Source organism: Rhinatrema bivittatum, chromosome 5 (genome assembly GCF_901001135.1).
Source record: "Rhinatrema bivittatum chromosome 5, aRhiBiv1.1, whole genome shotgun sequence".
In the NCBI taxonomy this organism is placed as follows: domain Eukaryota; kingdom Metazoa; phylum Chordata; class Amphibia; order Gymnophiona; family Rhinatrematidae; genus Rhinatrema; species Rhinatrema bivittatum.
The window spans coordinates 170271207-170289826 of record NC_042619.1 but is presented as its reverse complement, the minus strand read 5'-3'; the positions used below and the strand labels follow the sequence as shown (position 1 = coordinate 170289826).

The window sequence follows — 18620 nt, the reverse complement described above, 5'->3', positions numbered from 1 at the left end:
ACACATTTTTCAATTCCAAATAAGAAAAAAAAAACACATTTAATGTAGCAGTTGAAGTGAATTTCACATTCTGTAGAAAATTACTGAAATTTGTAATGCTACATTAACCTGGTTCCTGTTCTTTCATAAAGTTTATAGATTAGGATATTACCTGATTTAAACTTTTTGTTTGCTAAAGTATCTGTGATTGAGTTATTCGATGATTATTTAAATGAGTGGTTTGTTCTAATTGGTTTTGCTCCTGATTGAATGTACAGTGTGCCATCAGAAAATATTCAATACAGTTAATCTTACTGGAAAATCTGGTCTTTCTTTCAGGGAAACGTACATAGAACGAGAGCAAGGCGAAAGTGCCAATGACCGTAATGACAGAGCCATCCGAACAGCAGTAAAATGGTACAATGAGCATTTGAGAAAAGACAGTGGGGAGGCACTGCAGGCAATTCTAATAACAAATGACAGAAAGAATAAAGAGAAGGCTGTGGAAGCAGGGATAATAGCTTATACTTGTAAGTGCACCTGAAAGCACTGATGTTCTTGCTCAGCATGTGAGGATTTCTCTCTGCTTCGCTGTTGCAGAGGAGCATCGTTTGTAGTGTTGGGTGAAATGTTTTGTTTTCACTTGCAGGTGAAGAGTATATAAAGAGCTTGGTAGCTAATCCTGAACTTGTGGATCGTCTTGCTTGTGTCTCTGATGAGCAAGTATGTGTATTTTTTTTTTTCTTTTTAATTGTTTTTTGTTTGTTTTTTTTGTGCTGATGATAGAATTTTGACATAGCTGGTAGTGAATCCCCTGTTCCCCCAGACATGCAAGAAATTAGAGATGTGATTTTGGATGTGATTTGGCCGAACCTTTTGGTTCGGCCTTCGTTATCTGCCCGCTGCAGGAAATTTCGTTTTCCCGCGGTTTGGGACGATTTTATTTTGTCTGCCCCCGAAACAAAGCCCGAAACACGCCCCAGCCCTTCGGGGGGGGGGGGGGGGGTTGTAAAAAAAAACAAAACAAAACACACCCAAACCCACCCCAACCCTTCAAATTTAATTAATTGCAAAACACCCCCCCCCCCCCCAAGACTTACAGAGTCCCTGGTGGTCCAGCGGGGTCCCGGGAGCGATCTCCCCCTCGGGCTGTTGGCTGCCACTAATCAAAATGGTGCCGATGGCCCTTTGCCCTTACCATGTAACAGGGGGCTATTGGTGCCATTGGTCGGCCCCTGTCACATGGTAGGAGCAATGGATGGCCCGCGCCATTTGACCACCAGGGACTTTTGGTAAGTCTTGGGGGGTTGCAATTAATTAAATTTGAAGGGTTGGGGTGGGTTTGGGTGGGTTTTGTTTTTTTTATGTGCCCTTTCTTCCCCCCCGAAATACGATAAGAAAACCACATGGAATTTCATGGGTTTTCTTATCGTTTCATCGCCCGGCCCCCCCCCCCCCCCCCCCCCCGAAACGCAGCAAATAGGAAATATCGTCTCTATTCCCTATTTCGTTGCAAACGAATGCACGTCCCTGTTAGATGTTGTCATTTTTCAGAACTGTACTGTAATTGTTGAAGCTGTAAAAAAAAAAAAAAAAAAGGTGTATTTCCTAGCGTGTAGCAGATGGACTCGGGACCAATGGGTATAGTGTTCTCCTGATAGCAGTTGGAGACGGATCAGATTTCAATCTGACGTCAGCCCTAGTACATATACCCCTGCAGGACGCCATGCTCTTCAGTATTTTCCATCTCCATTGCAGTTCGGGACTCTATACACTCTTGCACAGCATTAAGAGTATTCTAACCAAAGAAATCCAAAACAAAGAAGAAACCTTAAGTCTACGGATGAGCCCCGCTCTCCTGCGGTGATACCTACGTGTCTCTCCCCCAGTCAAGATTCCTGAGGTGATTTCCGTGATCCCTCCGAGGTAGGCTTCGGTCCAGCAGCTGGCCCCCATCGTGGACTTAGCCCCCGGCATCGGGTGCGGCTGAGAGGCAGCGGGTGCAAATTCGAGCGCGGCGGTTAAGGTACTTTTCCCTCTCCCCCCGCAGCCGGAGACCACCCGGAACGAGACCGAGAAACGCCGAGACAAGGTAAGGTAGAAAACTTCTTAAGTCTCCGGTCTCTGAGGCTCGAATAGCCGCACAGATCGCGAGCCGGCGTCGGTGCTACCGGGTTGATCAGCCCTATCCAGGCTAGACCCTGGTTCGACACAAGGGTCCTCCCACGTGGAGACCCTCCAAGGTGGTCGTCATATTGCTCGTGTGGTCACAGTCGCCATTTCCATTTGATCGCCACCCTGTCTGCCGATCCGATCTGTGCGCACAGAGGCGAGCACAAAATCACTTGTGTGCTCACCGGCGCGCGCATAAGTGCCGTGCACACAGCGACGCGCACAAGGGCGCCGGGGGCACAGCCACATGCTCAACTGTGCCGGGCTCATAAATAAACCCCGTGCGCACAGCGGCGCGCGCGCATCCTTTTGAGCGCGCATCCGACCTACACGCACAAGTTCGGCACACCCGGCGCGCATAATTCAGCCTCCCGGCGTACGCTTGAACACACAAATGAGTTTTTCGGCGCACACAAACCTTGGCACCACCGGACAAGAAGCTCAAAGCTCAGGGCCTCTTCCCAGCATGCCACATTAGGGCTGCGCAACACAAAGAGGCCACAGCCCTGTGTCTACAGTGCGAGGAGGCTCTGGGTGAACTAGGCCAAGGTCCTCTCCAGCCGGCATTGGGATCCGGATCCCCTGACAGTACACCGGATCTGGCTACCCCCAGCGGGATCCTCCCTTACACGGGTCTCTCCGGGGATGCAGCACCACTCAATTTAGACCCAGCATCTTTCTCTTGGGTAGAATTCTTTAAAGGCCTACATACCTTTGTCCACATACAACTGGCGCCCCCGATAACACAACCACAGCCTCCCCCAGAGGACCCTAACACTCCGGGGCCCTCTAAACCCAGAAAAGTGCCCCTCCTGCCTCAAAGTCCCAACTTAGGGGACATGGACACCTCGGATGAGGATCAACACTCCCTGGAGGAAGGAGAAATCCCTCCAGGAACGAAACCTTACTGAACCATGAGGCGGTTCTTCGCCAAAGACTAGCTTTCAGACCTCGTGGTGCACAGCTTGAAAGAGCTCGCTATCCCAGGCACAAGTGCCACAGGGGAACCGAAGACAAACCCCCTCCTCGAGGGACTCAGTCAAGCCTCCTGCCATTTTCCTTTGCTGCAAGCCATTCAACAGCTGATTAACCTGGAATGGGAGTCTCCGGAGGCCATGTTCAAAGGGGGTGGACCCTGACAGCCATGTACCCCCTGGGCCCTGCCGCCAAAGATCTCCTGGCCTTCCCCAAAGTGGATGCCATGGTCTGCGCGGTCGCTAAGCGCACTACAATCCCAGTCGAGGGAGGAGTGGCACTCAAGGATGCCCAGGACAGATGTCTGGAATCCATCCTCAGTCATTCGACGTTTCAGCTGTGTCACTACAGATCGCTGCCTGCTGTGCCATGGTGACACGCGCCTGCTTATCTAAGACCAGGAACACCACCATGCCATTCGAAGCACTAGAACCAGCAGTATCATTCCTCATGGATGCGACCTCGGACGTGGTACGCACCGCAGCCAGAGGCGTTTCGTCTGTCGTAGCAGCCAGAAGACAACTCTGGCTCCGAAGCTGGTCGGCCGACGCGACGTCCAAGACGAGACTCACGAGAATGCCTTTTAAGGGAACCCTCCTGTTTGGAAGCGAACTGGATAAGTTAGCTGACAAATGGGGCGAATCACCACTACTGTGGCTACCAGAGGACAAGAACAAGAGAAGCCAACGCCCCTCACCCCAAACATCTAAGGGCAGGGGATCACAGCGCTTCAGATCGTACAAAAGTACATATCAATCATCTCGCCCCGCAAGCAGGGGCCAGTTCTTTCGGAACAAGGGGAGCCGGATCTGGCCCAGGCCCCAGCCGCAACCCACAATGAAAATCAGCCGGCCCATCTACAAGAAGAAGCCATAGGGGGCAAGCTTGCCCTATTCTACCAAAGATGGGTCAAGAACTTCGGACAAGTGGGTCCTAACCATCATTCGAGAGGGATATTATCTGGACTTCCACAACACTCCTCCGGACAAATTTGTGAAATCTCCCTGTCACGACCTCTCCAAGAGGATGGCAGTGGAAACCATGCTGACCAAATTGCTCACATTAAAGGCCATAACACCAGTGCCCTCGCAACAACAAAATACTGGACACTATTCCATCTATTTTATCGTTCCCAAGAAAGAGGGTACGTTCCGACCCATCCTGGACCTCAAGTCCGTCAACCGTCACCTGAAGGTCCCTCGCTTCCACATGGAAACCCTACGCTCTGTCATAAGAGCGATACAGCTGGGAGAATTCCTCACATCCCTGGATCTGTCAGAAGCCTACCTACACATACCGGTCCACCACGAGCATCAGCATTTTCTACACTTTGCGATCCTGGACCGTCACTACCAGTTCCGGGCACTACCCTTTGGGCTAACCACAGCACTCCGAACATTCACCAAAATCATGGTCGTAGTGGCGGCGACACTGAGGAAAGAAGGAATCCTCGTACACCCATATCTGGACGATTGGTTGATCAGGGCAAAATCCCTAGAGGAAAGTCATCAGGCGACCACCAGAGTTAAAACTCTACTGGAGAACCTCGGGTGGGTGGTCAACACAAACGAGCTGTCTGCAGCCCTCCCAATCTCTAGAATACCTGGGAGTCCGGTTTGACACAAGACAAGACAAGGTCATTCTGACTCCTACAAGGAGAACAAAGCTGATGAACCAATTGCGAAACCTGTTAAGCAGTCTTCGCCCCAAGGTGTGGGACTACCTCCAAGATCTCTGTCTCATGACATCCACACTGGAAGTGGTCCCATGGACAAGTGCTCACATACGATCCCCTACAGCGTTCCCTACTGTCACGATGGAATCCGATGCCCCAGAATTACTCCGTTCGCCTCCAGCAACCGGAGGAAGCTCAAACCCAGCTACAATGGTGGCTACAAGAAGACCATCTCAACAAGGGAGTAAGGCTATCCCCGTCGACCTGGATCCTGCTCACCACGGATGCGAGTCTACGAGGGTGGCGAGCCCACTGCCAGGAACTGACCGCCCGAGGCAATGGGACAAGGAAGAGTCGGGATGGAACATCAACCGACTGGAAGCACAGGCAGTCAGGCTAGCCTGCTTACGGTTCAGTCACAGACTCTGGGACAAATCGGTCAGTCATGTCGGACAACGCCACAACATTGGCCTACATCAACCGCCAGGGAGGAACCAGAAGTCAACAGGTGTCCCTGGAAATAGACACCTAATGGCGGGGCGGAATCAAACCTACAAGAGATCTCAGCCGCCCACATCATGGGAAAAGACAACGTCGCTGCGGATTACCTCAGCAGAGAAAGTCGAGACCCAGGGGAATGGAGGCTGTTGAACACAGCCTTCCAGTTGATAGTGGACCGCTGGGGAACACCAGCCATGGACCTCCTGGAAAGCCGGTCAAACACCCAAGTTCCCAACTTCTTCAGTCGCAGACAGGAACCACAATCCCAAGGGATCGATGCTCTCGTCCAAACCTGGCCACAGGAAACCCTGCTATACGCCTTCCCACCGTGGCCGCTACTGGGCGGAATCATCCTCGAGATAGAACACCACAGGGGACCAGTACTTCTAGTGGCCCCGGACTGGTCAAGAAGGCCGTGGTGCGAAGACTATTGGCAGGGAGCCCTCTCCCTATACCTCCTCACAGGGATCTGCTCCAACAAGGCCTGATCCTCCACGAAGACCCAATTCTATTCTCTCTTACAGTCTGGCCATTGAGAGGACACGCATGAATAAGAGCGGATACTCGGGGGCGGTGATTGACACTCTGCTCCGAGCACGCAAGTTTTCCACGACTCTAACCTACATACAAATATGGAGAATATTCGAAGCCTGGTGTGAAGACTGCGACATCCTCCTGCGGACAGTCGAAATTCCTGCAGAACGGCTTACAGAAGGGGTTGTCTCTCAACTCCATCAAGGTGCAGGTGACTGCATTGGCCTGCTACAGAGCCAAGGTGGGGGGCGGCAGCCTAGCCTCTCATCCGGACGTCTCCCGCTTCCTGAAAGGGGTCAAACAGATCCAACCACCCCTGAAGTGGCCGGTACCTTTATGGAATCTCAATCTAGTCCTAGACTTCCTAGCAGGAGCCTCCTTCAGACCCACACGCGGTCTGTCCCTCAGACTACTAACACTGAATACTGCATTCCTAGTGGCAGTCTGCTCAGCCCGTCGCATCTCCAAGCTTCAAGCACTGTCCTGTCGAGAACCCTTCCTCAGGTTCACACCAGGATCCATACAGCTACGCACGGTCCCCTCCTTCCTCCCAAAAGTAGTTTCTCACTTCCATCTAAACCAAACCATCTCGCTGCCATCGCCAGACGAGCATAAGGACTCGGAAGAATCTTGCCGCCTTCACCATCTTAATGTCGGCAGACTCCTACTCCGATATCTGGAAAGGTCGGACTCCATATGAAAGACGGACCACCTCTTCATCCTTCACTGCGGGAAGAAACAAGGGGAAGCGGCCTCACGGGCAACCATAGCCCGCTGGATCAAAGAAGTTATCAAGGCGGCCTACGTAGAGGCAGGCAAGCCTCCACCTCTACAAGTCAAAGCCCATTCCATTAGAGCCCAGGCAGTGTCCTGGGCGGAAACCAAGATGCTGTCACCCGCCGAGATCTGTCGGGCGGTGACATGGTCCTCCATTCATACTTTCTCTAGGTTCTGTTGCCTGGATGTTCAGGCTCAGGAAAACACAGCATTAGCAAAGGGCAGTACTAAGTGGGCCACAGGCAGCCTCCCACCCGGTTTGGGAGTAGCTTTTGTACATCCCATTGGTCCTGAGTCCTTCTGCTACACGCTAGGAAATGAAGAAATTACTTATCTGATAATTTTGTTTTCCTTAGTGTAGACAGATGGACTCTGCATCCCGCCCACGGCTGCCAACAATCATGGAAACCTCGGGGGACAATCCCTGAGAGCAAGACAAACACGGGTAAGCCAAGCTTCCCTCTAACTAGGACACCAATACCTACCGGGTGTCAGCGTTTCTCGGTTGAGTGCGCTGGCGGTCTCCAGCTATAATCACATCAACCAGTTCAAGTTAATCAAGTTAACCAAGTTATGCAAGTTAATCAAGTTATTCAGTCACACATATATCCACAATTGTTTTTCGAAGAGAATACTGAAGAGCATGGCATCCTGCAGGGGTATATGTACTAGAGCTGACGTCAGATTGACGTCAGCCCTAGTACATATACATATACAATTGCTTATTGCGGCGGTTACTACCCCTAACTAATTTAGCTAGATATTTCACTTAGATGCAGTTCCAACACTGCTCTCTACATTAATGGTGGGGGTGAAAAGGAAATAGAACCAAAAGGTTACTAAGAGCCAAGAGTAATAGATAAGTATGAGGAGAAAAAAAAAAGTGCGAAACCTGCTGGGCAGACTGGATGGGCCGTTTGGTCTTCTTCTGCTGTCATTTCTATGTTTCTATGTTTGTTTCTCCCACTGCTATCAGGAGCACACTATACCCATTGGTCCTGAGTCCATTTGTCTACACTAAGGAAAACGAAATTATCAGGTAAGTAATTTCTCCAATAGTTAAATGTTCAAGACCCTTCTTCATTCAGATAGTGGTTTACAACTGATGCTCATTCCTAAACAAATAGCTGACCCTCATACTGTTCAGCTATTACACTGGACTATACTTATAAAATGTTTTAGAAGCAAAAACATCTGTGTGTTTTGTTTGTTAACAAACGCATCATGTCAGTCTTTTCCTTATATGTTGAAGCATCTCATTTGAAACTTCACTTGTTTGAGAACAAATTATGATGTAAAGCACTGCAAAAGCTCCTTTGCTGTTGCTTATTGTGTCAGAACAGCTTGTGCATCATTTTCATATCTGCTGAATCCAAACTTTAGTCCCTTACCCATTGTATAAAGGATTTTGAGATACTGGCTGGAAGTAGAAACGCCCAGCTTCACATAATTGATCTACACATAAGCTTCTGTTTAGCTTCCTATAAAAGTGTTCATTGTGTAACTGAGCCTTTGCTAGTAAGATTGTACTTGAAAAAGTGATGCCAGCTTCCAGTTTATAAAATCTTTTGTTTTGTTTCTCCAGAATGAAATAGAAAATGCAAGACTCATTTTCTCAGAGCACATTCCTCTTTCCAAGTTGCAGCAAGGCATAAAATCTGGTGCTTACCTCCAAGGAACTTTCCGAGCCAGCAGAGATAATTACCTAGAAGCAACGGTATGGATTCATGGAGATGCGGCAGAGAACAAAGAGGCAAGTGCAGGTGTTGCATGCCCTGTAAACTGGCAAAAATGAATTGTATAAATGGGTAACTGGATTAAACGTCTAGTGTTTGAAATGTGACTACCTTTTCCATGCATGGGATGTGGCTGCTGAGAAGGCAGTCCTTTTGTGCTGGAGGTTCTCTGACAGCGACAATCCTCTCCCTAGTCCGCTCTTCTCCTGCCACCCCCCCTTCCCTTGGTAGTACTGCCAGCTAAAGGGGAAATGGACAGAGGCTAAGACATGTAAAGAAAGAATATAAAGACTGGTGTTGGTGTGCTCTCCCCTTATTTTACTTTCCTAGATGTAATCCCACTCTTCCTCTTTGGTTCTGCATCACTAGTTTTCTTATTCTTTTTGTATAGCTCATGTTTCTGTTCTGTCCCATAATACAATACTAGCTTTTATATTCTAAAGCCATTTCCTTTGTTTCTGTTCTAGTTTTTATCTGCTCCTTTACTTAAAATCCTTCTTTTTTTTCCTAGCGTGTAGCAGATGGACTCAGGACCAATGGGTATAGTGTGCTGCTGATAGCAGTTGGAGACTGAGTCAGATTTCAATCTGATATCAGCACTATATATACCCATGCAGGAAGCTCTGCTCTTCAGTATTTCTCCGTCTCCTTAGCACTTTGGGACTCTACAAACGCTTGCACAGCGTTAGGAAATCCAAACCAAAGAAGAGAGAAAATTTCAAAATCTTACCTCTACAAGACGAGCCCCGCTCTCCTGCGGTGATACCTAAGGGTCCCTCCCCCAGTCAAGAATTCCTGAGGTGATTTCCAAGATCCCTCAGAGGTAAGCCTCAGTCCAGTAGCCGGTTCCTGGCGTGGACTTAGCCCCCAGGATTGGGAGTGGTTGAGAGGCAGCGGGTGCAATACCGAGCGCGGTAGTGAAGGTATTTCCCTCTTCCCCCCCGCAGCTGGAGACCGCCCGGCATGAGACTAGGAAGCACCGAGACAAGGTAAGTAGAAAACTTTTCTTAAAGTCTCCGAGGCTCGGATAGCCGCACAGATCGCCCTCCAGCGTCTGTCCCATCGGGTTGAACTGCCCCGATTTGGTACGAAGGTAGGTCTGAAGGAAGCTCCCGCTAGGAAGTCTAGTACTAGATTGAGGTTCCATAGGGGTACCAGGGGGGGCCACCATCTTGCCCACGTGGTCACCAGCGCCATCTCCCCCCTTGATCGCCGTATTGTCAGCACAATTGAGCCATGCGCACAACGGCGAGCCGGGCGCATAAACTACTTGTGCGCATAGCGGTGTGCGCACCTGTGCCGTGCGCACAGCGACGCACACAAAGGTGCCGGGCGCACAGCAGCACGCTCAACGGCGCCAGGCGCACAAATTAAACTGGTGCGCATAGCGGCGCGTGCATCTCTCCCTAGGCGCGTGCACATAGCGGCCTGCACGCACATCTTCCGCAGCTTGCACGCACATCTTCGACACACTCGGAGCGCATAGCTAAGCCTCCCGCTGCACGCACATAGGCGCACAGATGAGTTTTGATCGACTCCGCGCGCTCAAATCATGGCACCTCCGGCCAAGGGACAAGCTCTCTGCCCAGCCTGCCACCTGAGAGCGGTACAATACAAAGTGCGGTACAATACAAAATACCTGCAGTGCGAAGAGGCCCTGGGGGAACCAGGACAAGGCACCCCCCACCAGCCAGTAGAGGAATACGGCTCCACCAATGATAGTACCCCGGACCTCTCTATCCCCGGCTCGGCCCCTACTCAGTAGGGCCCCTCTGGGAACGCCGCTTGCTTCAGTATGGACCCAGGAACCTTTTCCTGGTAGAATTCTTCAAAGGGCTGCAAACCTTTGTCCAGGCACAATCTGTGCCACCGGTGACACAGCCGCAGCCTCCACCAGAAGACCAAAACCTTCCACGCCCCTCTCAGCCTCCCCGAGACATGCCCCCTCCGGACAAAAGCCTCCTCTTAGGGGACATGGACACCTCGGAGGAAAAACCAAACTCCCTGGAGGAAGGAGAAATCCCTCCAGGAACGGAACCATACCGAACCATGATGCTTTTCTTCTCCAGAGATGAGTTACCAGACCTCGAGTTTCTGAGCCTGAAGGAGCTGGCCATCCCAGGTACAAGCGCCATAGCGGAGCCAAAGATGAACCCTCTGCTGGTCGGGCTCCGTCAGGCCTCATGCCATTTCCCATTGCTGCAGGCCATACAACAACTGATCAACTTGGAATGGAATGCTCCGGAGGCCAGTTTCAAAGGAGGACGGGCCCTAGAAGCCCTATATCCACTGGAACCCTCAGCCAAAGAACTCCTGGTGTTCCCAAAGTGGACACCATGGTCTGCGCTGTCACGAAGCAAACTACCATTCCAGTCGGAGGAGGAGTGGCACTCAAGCATGCCCAGGACAGACATCAGGAATCCATCCTTAAACAGTTATTTGATGCGGCAGCTATGTCACTACAGATCGCTGCCTGCTGTGCCGTGGTGACGCGTGCCTGCTTATCACTTGCCAGGAACGCTACCACGCCCGTCGAAGCATTAGAACCAGTGATATCCTTCCTCACGGGTGCGACGTCCAACCTCGTGTGCACCTCAACCAGGGGCGTCTCATCCATTGTGGCAGCCAGAAGATAACTCTGTCTCCGAAACTGGTTAGCCTACGCGACCTCCAAGATGAAGCTCACGAGAATGCCCTTTAAAGGAGCCCTCCTGTTCGGAAGCGAACTGGAGAAGTTAGCCGACAAATGGGGTGAATCCCCAGTACCTCGGCTACCGGAGGACAAGAACAAAAGAGGTCATCGCCCCTCTCCCCAAATATCCAAGGGCAGAGGATCACAGAGCTTTAGACCGTACAAGAAATCATACCAAGCACCTCGCCCCACAGGCAGGGGCCAGTCCTTTCGGAACAAACACAAGAAGAGGGGAGCCGGCTCAGGTCCAGGACCCAGCCGCACCCCACAATGAGAATTAACAGACCCATCCACAGGAAGAAACCATAGGGGGCAGGCTTGCCCTATTCTACCAAAGATGGGTCGAGATAATGTCTGACAAGTGGGTCCTAACCATCATTCAAGAGGGATACTATCTGGACTTCCACAGCATCCCCCCAGACAAATTTGTGAAATCCCCTTGCCACTCTCCCTCCAAGAAGATAGCAGTGGAAACCACACTGACAAAATTGCTCTCCCTAGAGGCTACAACACCGGTGCCCATGCACCAACAAAATACTAGGCACTATTCCATCTATTTTATCGTCCCCAAGAAAGAGGGAACGTTCCGGCCCATCCTGGACCTCAAGACTGTCAACCGCTACCTGAGGGTACCTCACTTCCACGTGGAAACCCTATGTTCGGTCATAAGGACAATACAACCGGGAGAATTTCTGACCTGTCAGAAGCCTATCTGCACATCCCGGTCCATCACCACCACCAGCGCTTTCTATGCTTCGCGATCATGGACCACCACTACCAGTTGCGGGCCCTAACCCGTCTGACTAGCTACTGCCCCTCGGACGTTCACCAAAATCATGGTGGTAGTGGCAGCGACACTGAGGAAAGAAGGAATCCTCGTACACCCGTACCTGGACGATTGGCTGATCAGGGCAAAATCTCCAGAAGAAAGTCATCAGGCGACCACCAGAATCAAGAATCTACTGCAGAATCTCGTGTGGGTCGTCAACACAACCAAGAGCTGCCTGCAGCCCTCTCAATCACTAGAATACCTGGGAGTCCGGTTCGACACCCAACAAGAAAATGTCATCCTTCCCCTTTCAAGGAGAAGGAAATTGATGGACCAGTTGAGAAAACTGTTGAACGGCGCTCACCCATGGTATGGGACTACCTGCAGGTTCTCGGCCTCATGACACCGACCTTAGAAGTCATCCCATGGGCAAGAGCCCATATACGACCACTACAACGTTCCCTACTGTCACCATGGAACCCGATGTCCCAGGACTACATCGTTCGTCTCCAGTTACTGGCGGATGTACGGATCCAGCTCCTATGGTGGCTACAAGAAGTCCATCTGAGCAAGGGAGTAAGGCTATCCCCACCGACCTGGGTCTTGCTCACCACGAATGCAAGCCTGCGAGGGTGGTGAGCCCACTGCCAGGAACTGACGGCCCAGGAGCAATGGGACAAGGATAGAACATCAACCGACTGGAAGCCCAAGCAGTCAGATTAGCCTGCCTGCGATTCAGTCACAGACTCCGGGGAGAATCGGTCAGTCATGTTGGACAATGCCACAACAGTGGCCTACATCAACTGCCAGGGAGGAACCAGAAGCCAACAGGTGTCCCTGGAAATAGACCCCCTAATGGCGTGGGCGGAAGCAAACCTGCAAGGGATCTCAGCCGCCCACATCGTGGGAAAAGACAACGTCACTGTGGATTACCTCAGCAGAGAAAGTCTAGACCCAGGGGAATGGAATCTGTCGACCACAGCCTTCCAGTTGATAATAACCACTGGGGAACTCCAGCCATGGATCTTCTGGCAACCCGGTCCAACGTCCAAGCTCCCAACTTCTTCAGCCGCAGACAAGTCCCACAATCCCAGGGGATCGACGCCCTCGTCCAGACCTGGCCACAGGAAGACCTGCTGTACGTCTTTCCTCCCTGACCACTACTGGGCGGGATCATCCGCAAGATAGAACACCACAGGGGGCTAGTACTTCTAGTGGCCCCGGATTGGCCAAGAAGGCCATGGTATGCAGACATGCAAAGACTTTTGGAGGGGAGCCCCCTGTTTCTACCTCCACACAGGGATCTGCTCCAGCAAGGACTGATCCTCCACGAAGACCCAACTCTATTCTCTCTTACAGTCTGGCCATTGAGAGGATGCGCCTGAAGACGAGCGGATACTCTGGGGCAGTGAATGACACCTTGCTCTGAGCACGCAAGTTTTCCACATCTCTAACCTACATATGAATATGGAGAATATTTGAAGCCTGGTGTGAAGACCATGACATTCTTCCGCGAACAGACAAAATCCCCACGATCCTGGAATTTCTGCAGGATAGTTTATAGAAGGGTTTGTCTCTCAACTCCATCAAGGTTCAGGTGGCCGCATTGGCTTGCTTCAGAGCCAAAGTGGACGGCATCAGTATATCTTCACACCTAGACGTCTTCCACTTCCTGAGAGGTGTCAAACAAATCCGACCACCACTAAAGTGGCCGGTACCCCTATGGAACCTCAATCTAGTACTAGACTTCCTAGCGGGAGCTTCCTTCAGACCTACCCGCGGGCTGTGTCTATGGCTTCTAACCTTGAAGACGGCTTTTCTTGCGGCAATATGTTCATCCCGTCGCATCTCCAAACTTCAAGCAATGTCCTGTCGGGAACCATTCCTCAGATTCACACGGGATCCATACAGCTACGCACTGTCCCTTCCTTCCTTCCTTCCAAAGGTGGTTTCTCATTTCGATCTAAACCAAACCATCTTGCTGCCATCTCCAGATGAGCATAAGGACTCAGAAGGCTCTCGCCTTCTTCACCATCTTAATGTCGGCAGACTACTAGTCCGATACCTGGAAAGGTCGGAATCCGTACGAAAGACTGACCATCTATTCGACCTTCACAGTGGAAAGAAACAAGGGGAAGCGGCCTCGCGGGCAACCATAGCCTGCTGGATCAAAGAAGTAATCAAGGCGACCTACGTAGAGGCAGGGAAGCCTTCAACTCTACAAGTCAAGGCCCATTCCACCAGAGCCCAGGCAGTGTCCGCCGAGATCTGTCGGGGGGTGACATGTTCCTCCATTCACACCTTTTCGAGGTTCTACCGCCTGGATGTTCAGGCCTGGGAGGACACAGCATTTGCAAGGGCAGTACTAAGTGGGCCACGGGCAGCCTCTCACCCGGTTCGGGAGTAGCTTTTGTACATCCCATTGGTCCTGAGTCCATCTGCTACACGCTAGGAAATGGAGAAATTACTTACCTGATAATTTCGTTTTCCTTAGTGTAGACAGATGGACTCAGTATCCCGCCCACGGCTGCCTCAGAATACGAAACCTCAGGTGACAATCCCCAAGAACAAGACAAGTACGGGTAAGCCACGCTTTACCCCTAGTTAAGACACCCATAATTACCGGGTGTGGGCGTTTCTCAGTTGAGTGCACTAGCGGTCTCCAGCTAGAATTCACGTCAACCAGTTCAAGTGAATCAAGTTATTCAAACACACATATATCCACAATTGCTTTTCGAGGAGAATACTGAAGAGCAGAGCTTCCTGCAGGGGTATATGTAGTGCTGACGTCAGATTGAAATCTGACTCCTTCTCCAACTGCTATCAGGAGCACGCTATACCCATTGGTCCATCTGTCTACACTAAGGAAAACGAAATTATCAGGTAAGTAATTTCTCCAATTTTATTTTAAAAGTTTCTAGACCATTTTCCTGGCCAAAATTGCCACCCAATGTAGTATACAATAGCAAAACAATAAGCAGAATATTCAAAGCAATAAAAATAGAATAACCATAAAAATGGGGAGGCTGATATTCAGCGCAACTTAGCCAGATAAGTAGTGGCTGCTGAATATACGGGTATATTCGTCTGTCGCCCCTTAGCCGGATAAATACTTATCTGGCTAAGTAGCTATCCAGATATCTAATGGGGAGATCAGGGAGGAGCTAGGTATCCATCTAACGTAGCTGGATAAGTGCTGATATTTGAAGTTATCTGGCTACAGTAACTGGGTAAGTTAGACTTGCTCAATAGCAGGTTTAAAGTTAACCGGTAATAATTATTCTGCTTGCTTTAAACTACTCCAGGTATATTCAGCAGTATAGCCATGCCGCTCAATATCCCATGTAAGTTAGCCAGATAACTCTTTAACGGTGAATATTGAGGCCTTGATCTTTTCAATCATAGTTGACTTAACTAATGTACATATTAACTATTATAGATGAATAACTACAGTTTTCCTAGTGTGTACACAGATGGACTCAGGACCAGTGGGTTTATGCTCCCCTGCCAGCAGATGGAGACGGAGCAAGCTGACGTCACAGTATACATAACCCTGCAGTGACCCCAGCCTGCCAGTATTCTCCATCTCTAGCAGATAGTGGACGTAAATCTCCCTATGGGGATTGCTTTGAGCTTTTTGAAAGGAGAAATTTCCTAGCGTGTAGCCAGATGGACTCAAGACCATTGGGTTATGTGCTCCCCTGCTAGCAGATGGAGACTGAGTTAGGTTTCAAAGCTACCCTAGATACATACCTGCAGTGACCTCAGCCATTCAGTATCTCTCCGTCTCCTAGCAGATGTGGATTATTTCTCTTATCTGGAACACAGTACTCTTTAGATGAGGAACATTTACCTTCAAATTTCTACTTTTAAATTGGAGAAGATGGAGCCCCGGTCTTCTGCGGTGATACCAGATGGTTCCTCCCCCAGTTGAGAATTCCTGAGCAATTTCCGAGATCCCTCAGAGCTTTGCCTTGGTCCAGTAGCCGGTTCCTAGCGTGGAGTTTGCTGCTGAAACAGCTAAAAGGCAGCGGATGCAGGAAGCCGAGCACTGCAGTGAAGGCCTAAGCCCTCTCCCCCCGCAGCCAGAGACCATCTCTGTACTCAGCCGGTAAGCGCTAAGCCCAGGTAAGTAGAGAAGAACTCCTCTTATTCAGAGACATGAAAGGGCTTCGGTAAGTCTTTCCTCCAGTCTCCTTGCTAGGCGTTCCATACCAACGTCGTTCTAATCCTGATAGGCCGAAGGAAGGGTGTTTCCGAACGGGTTGAGCAGCCCCCCGATGGGCTAGGCTCCGCTTCAGGCTCAGTAGGCACTCCACGTGGTACTATCTTGCACGTGGTTTTGTTGCAGCGCCATTTTCCCCCATTGTCCGTCTGTATGCGATGCGGGCCAGTCCTTATATGCCTAACACATGCACTCCTGTGCGCATATCTACGCACATAACCGAGCACATAACTACACGCACAACCGACCACTCAGATTTACACGTGCCGAAGCGGGCCTGTGCGTGCTCGAGAGACACTATCCTACTGAACGCACAGGCTACAGAGTTTTATGGCTCCAGCAGCAAAGAAGCCTGCCATATTAGGGCTGCGCAGCCTGACTTGGAATCCTTCCTGTGTCAGCCACTGTGAGGAAGCCCAGGGAGGGCTGGACTCCCAGAACTTTTCCAAGTCCGGCCCCTACCGGTCGGAGAATGGGTCAGCCATGACCTTATCTAGCAGCACTTCAGATCTGAGCAATTCCAGGGTGGCTTTCCCACCCCCCTGGGCTTTTCCCACCCCCTGGGAAGAGGCATCTATCCCAGTTCCTCCTGGGCTAAATATGGACCCAGCAGCCTTCTCTTGGTTGGAATTCTTTCAAGGCCTACAAGCCTTTGTTCAGGTACAGTCGACTACTGCCCCTACCAGGCCAGAGCCCCAGCTGGGAAGGCCCCTCACCCTCCCAGCCCTATCAGCATGCCTCGGGACATGCCTCCTCTCACTAAGGGTATCCCTGACAGGGACCCAAACACCACGGATGGCGAAGGGGATGCGGATTCATTGGCGGATGAGGAAATCCTTCCAGGCCTAGTGCCATACCGGACCATGCTTCAATTTTTCCACACAGTTGAATTTCCGGCCCTGGTCTCCCAGACCCTGGGAGTTCCTGGCACGGACCCTATGTCGGAACCAAGGAAGAATCCCTTCCTATTGTCTCTATGGAAAGCTTCTTGCTATTTCCCAACACTGGAAGCCATCCAGGAGTTGATTGACCTGGAATGGAACACCCCCCCCCCCCCCTTCCCGGAAGCCATTTTTAAAGGAGCTTGGGCCTTAGAGGCTTTAATACCCTCTGGACCCAGCAACCAAAGAACGCCTGCATTTCCCGAAAGTGGGTGCCCTGGTCTGCACTGTCTCGAAGCGAACAATTATCCCAGTAGAGGGAGGAGTGGCCTTGAAGGATGCTCATGGTAGGCGGTTGGAATCCATGCTTAAGCAGGCCTTCGACGCAACAGCAGTGACATTGCAGATCGCTTCCTGTTGTGCTCTGGTGGCTCGTTCATATCTGCTTCGAGAGAGAGAGAGAGAGAGAGAGGCAGATAGGTCAGGGGCGCATACCAGAGAGACAATTGAGCCCACCGCAGCCTTCCTAGTGGATGCAAGCTCAGACCTAGTATGCACCTTAGCCAGAGATGTAGCCTTTGGTGGTGGCCAGAAGACGGCTATGGTTGCAAAATTAGTCAGCGGACGCAACCTCTAAGACGAACCTCACAAAGATGCCCTTAAAGGGATCCCTCCTATTCTGTAGTGAATTAGAAAAAATAGCCAGTTAATGGGCTAAATCTCCAGTGCCTTGGCTACCGGAAGATAAGAAAAAGAGGTTGCAGCGCCCCTGTTCCATGAGGGGTCAGACCAGGGGCTCCCAGCACTTCCAGTCCTACAGAAACTCGTCATTTCAGACATCTCGGCTCTCGCGAAGGTCTGTCCTTTCGGAACCGACAACCAAAAAAGAGGAACGGGTTCGGGCTCAGGTTTGACCTGAAATTTCCAGTGAAGTTTGGCCGATCCTTCCATGGGACGAGGAGATAGGGGGCCAACTATCCTCTTCTTTCAGCGGTGGGTCGAGATCATGTCAGCCAATGGGTACTGGACATACTACGAGAAGTACGCTCTGGAATTTCCCAGCATTCCTTGGGACATGTTCATGATGTCACCTTAATCAAATCAGGAGATGAAACACAGTTTAGTATCAGGAGATGAAACACAGTTTAGTATTTAATTTCAGTCCGTTTACTATCGCAAGCAGAACAAAGTGTATTAGAGAAGGGTTTATCATTTATCCCGCCTGTGAAATATAATCCCTTTGACATTCAAGTACATCTGTATAAATTCTTCAGGATGTTAAAATTGAAATTGTTTTTCACTGATACCATACCCACACGAGATGTTTCCATTGTTTCCAAAAAATCAAGATGGATGCCTCCATCTCCCTTTATTAACATTTGAAAAATTGATCCGTAGAGATATTGAGAAGTTAAGATCCGGATCAAGATTTTTTTCCATCTAACATCATAAAACAGGAAAGGGTTGCCATTAAGTCACTTATGAGTGATCAGAGTATCATTATTAAACCCGCTGACAAAGGGGGAGGGATTGTTGTTTTAGATGGATCAAAGTACGTGGTGGAGATTGAACATCAATTACAAGACCGCCATTTTTACCTCCCATTACCATCAGATCCTACTTGTCCACTACAGAAATACATAAAAGAAGTAGCTACCGAAGCCCTTGATCAGAGATTTATAACCACCAGGGAAGCAAACTTTC

The 18620-nt window shown here is 50.3% G+C and overlaps 1 protein-coding gene across 1 annotated transcript in view; it reads left to right on the top strand.

Moving 5' to 3' along the window:
* Nucleotides 1-18620, top strand: part of DIS3 (DIS3 homolog, exosome endoribonuclease and 3'-5' exoribonuclease) — a 165079-nt gene that overhangs the window by 37358 nt on the left and 109101 nt on the right. The window contains exons 3-5 of the mRNA XM_029603017.1: nucleotides 319-509; nucleotides 629-702; nucleotides 8199-8366. Coding sequence (XP_029458877.1) covers nucleotides 319-509; nucleotides 629-702; nucleotides 8199-8366 — 433 coding nt within the window. The remainder of the gene's footprint in view (nucleotides 1-318; nucleotides 510-628; nucleotides 703-8198; nucleotides 8367-18620) is intronic.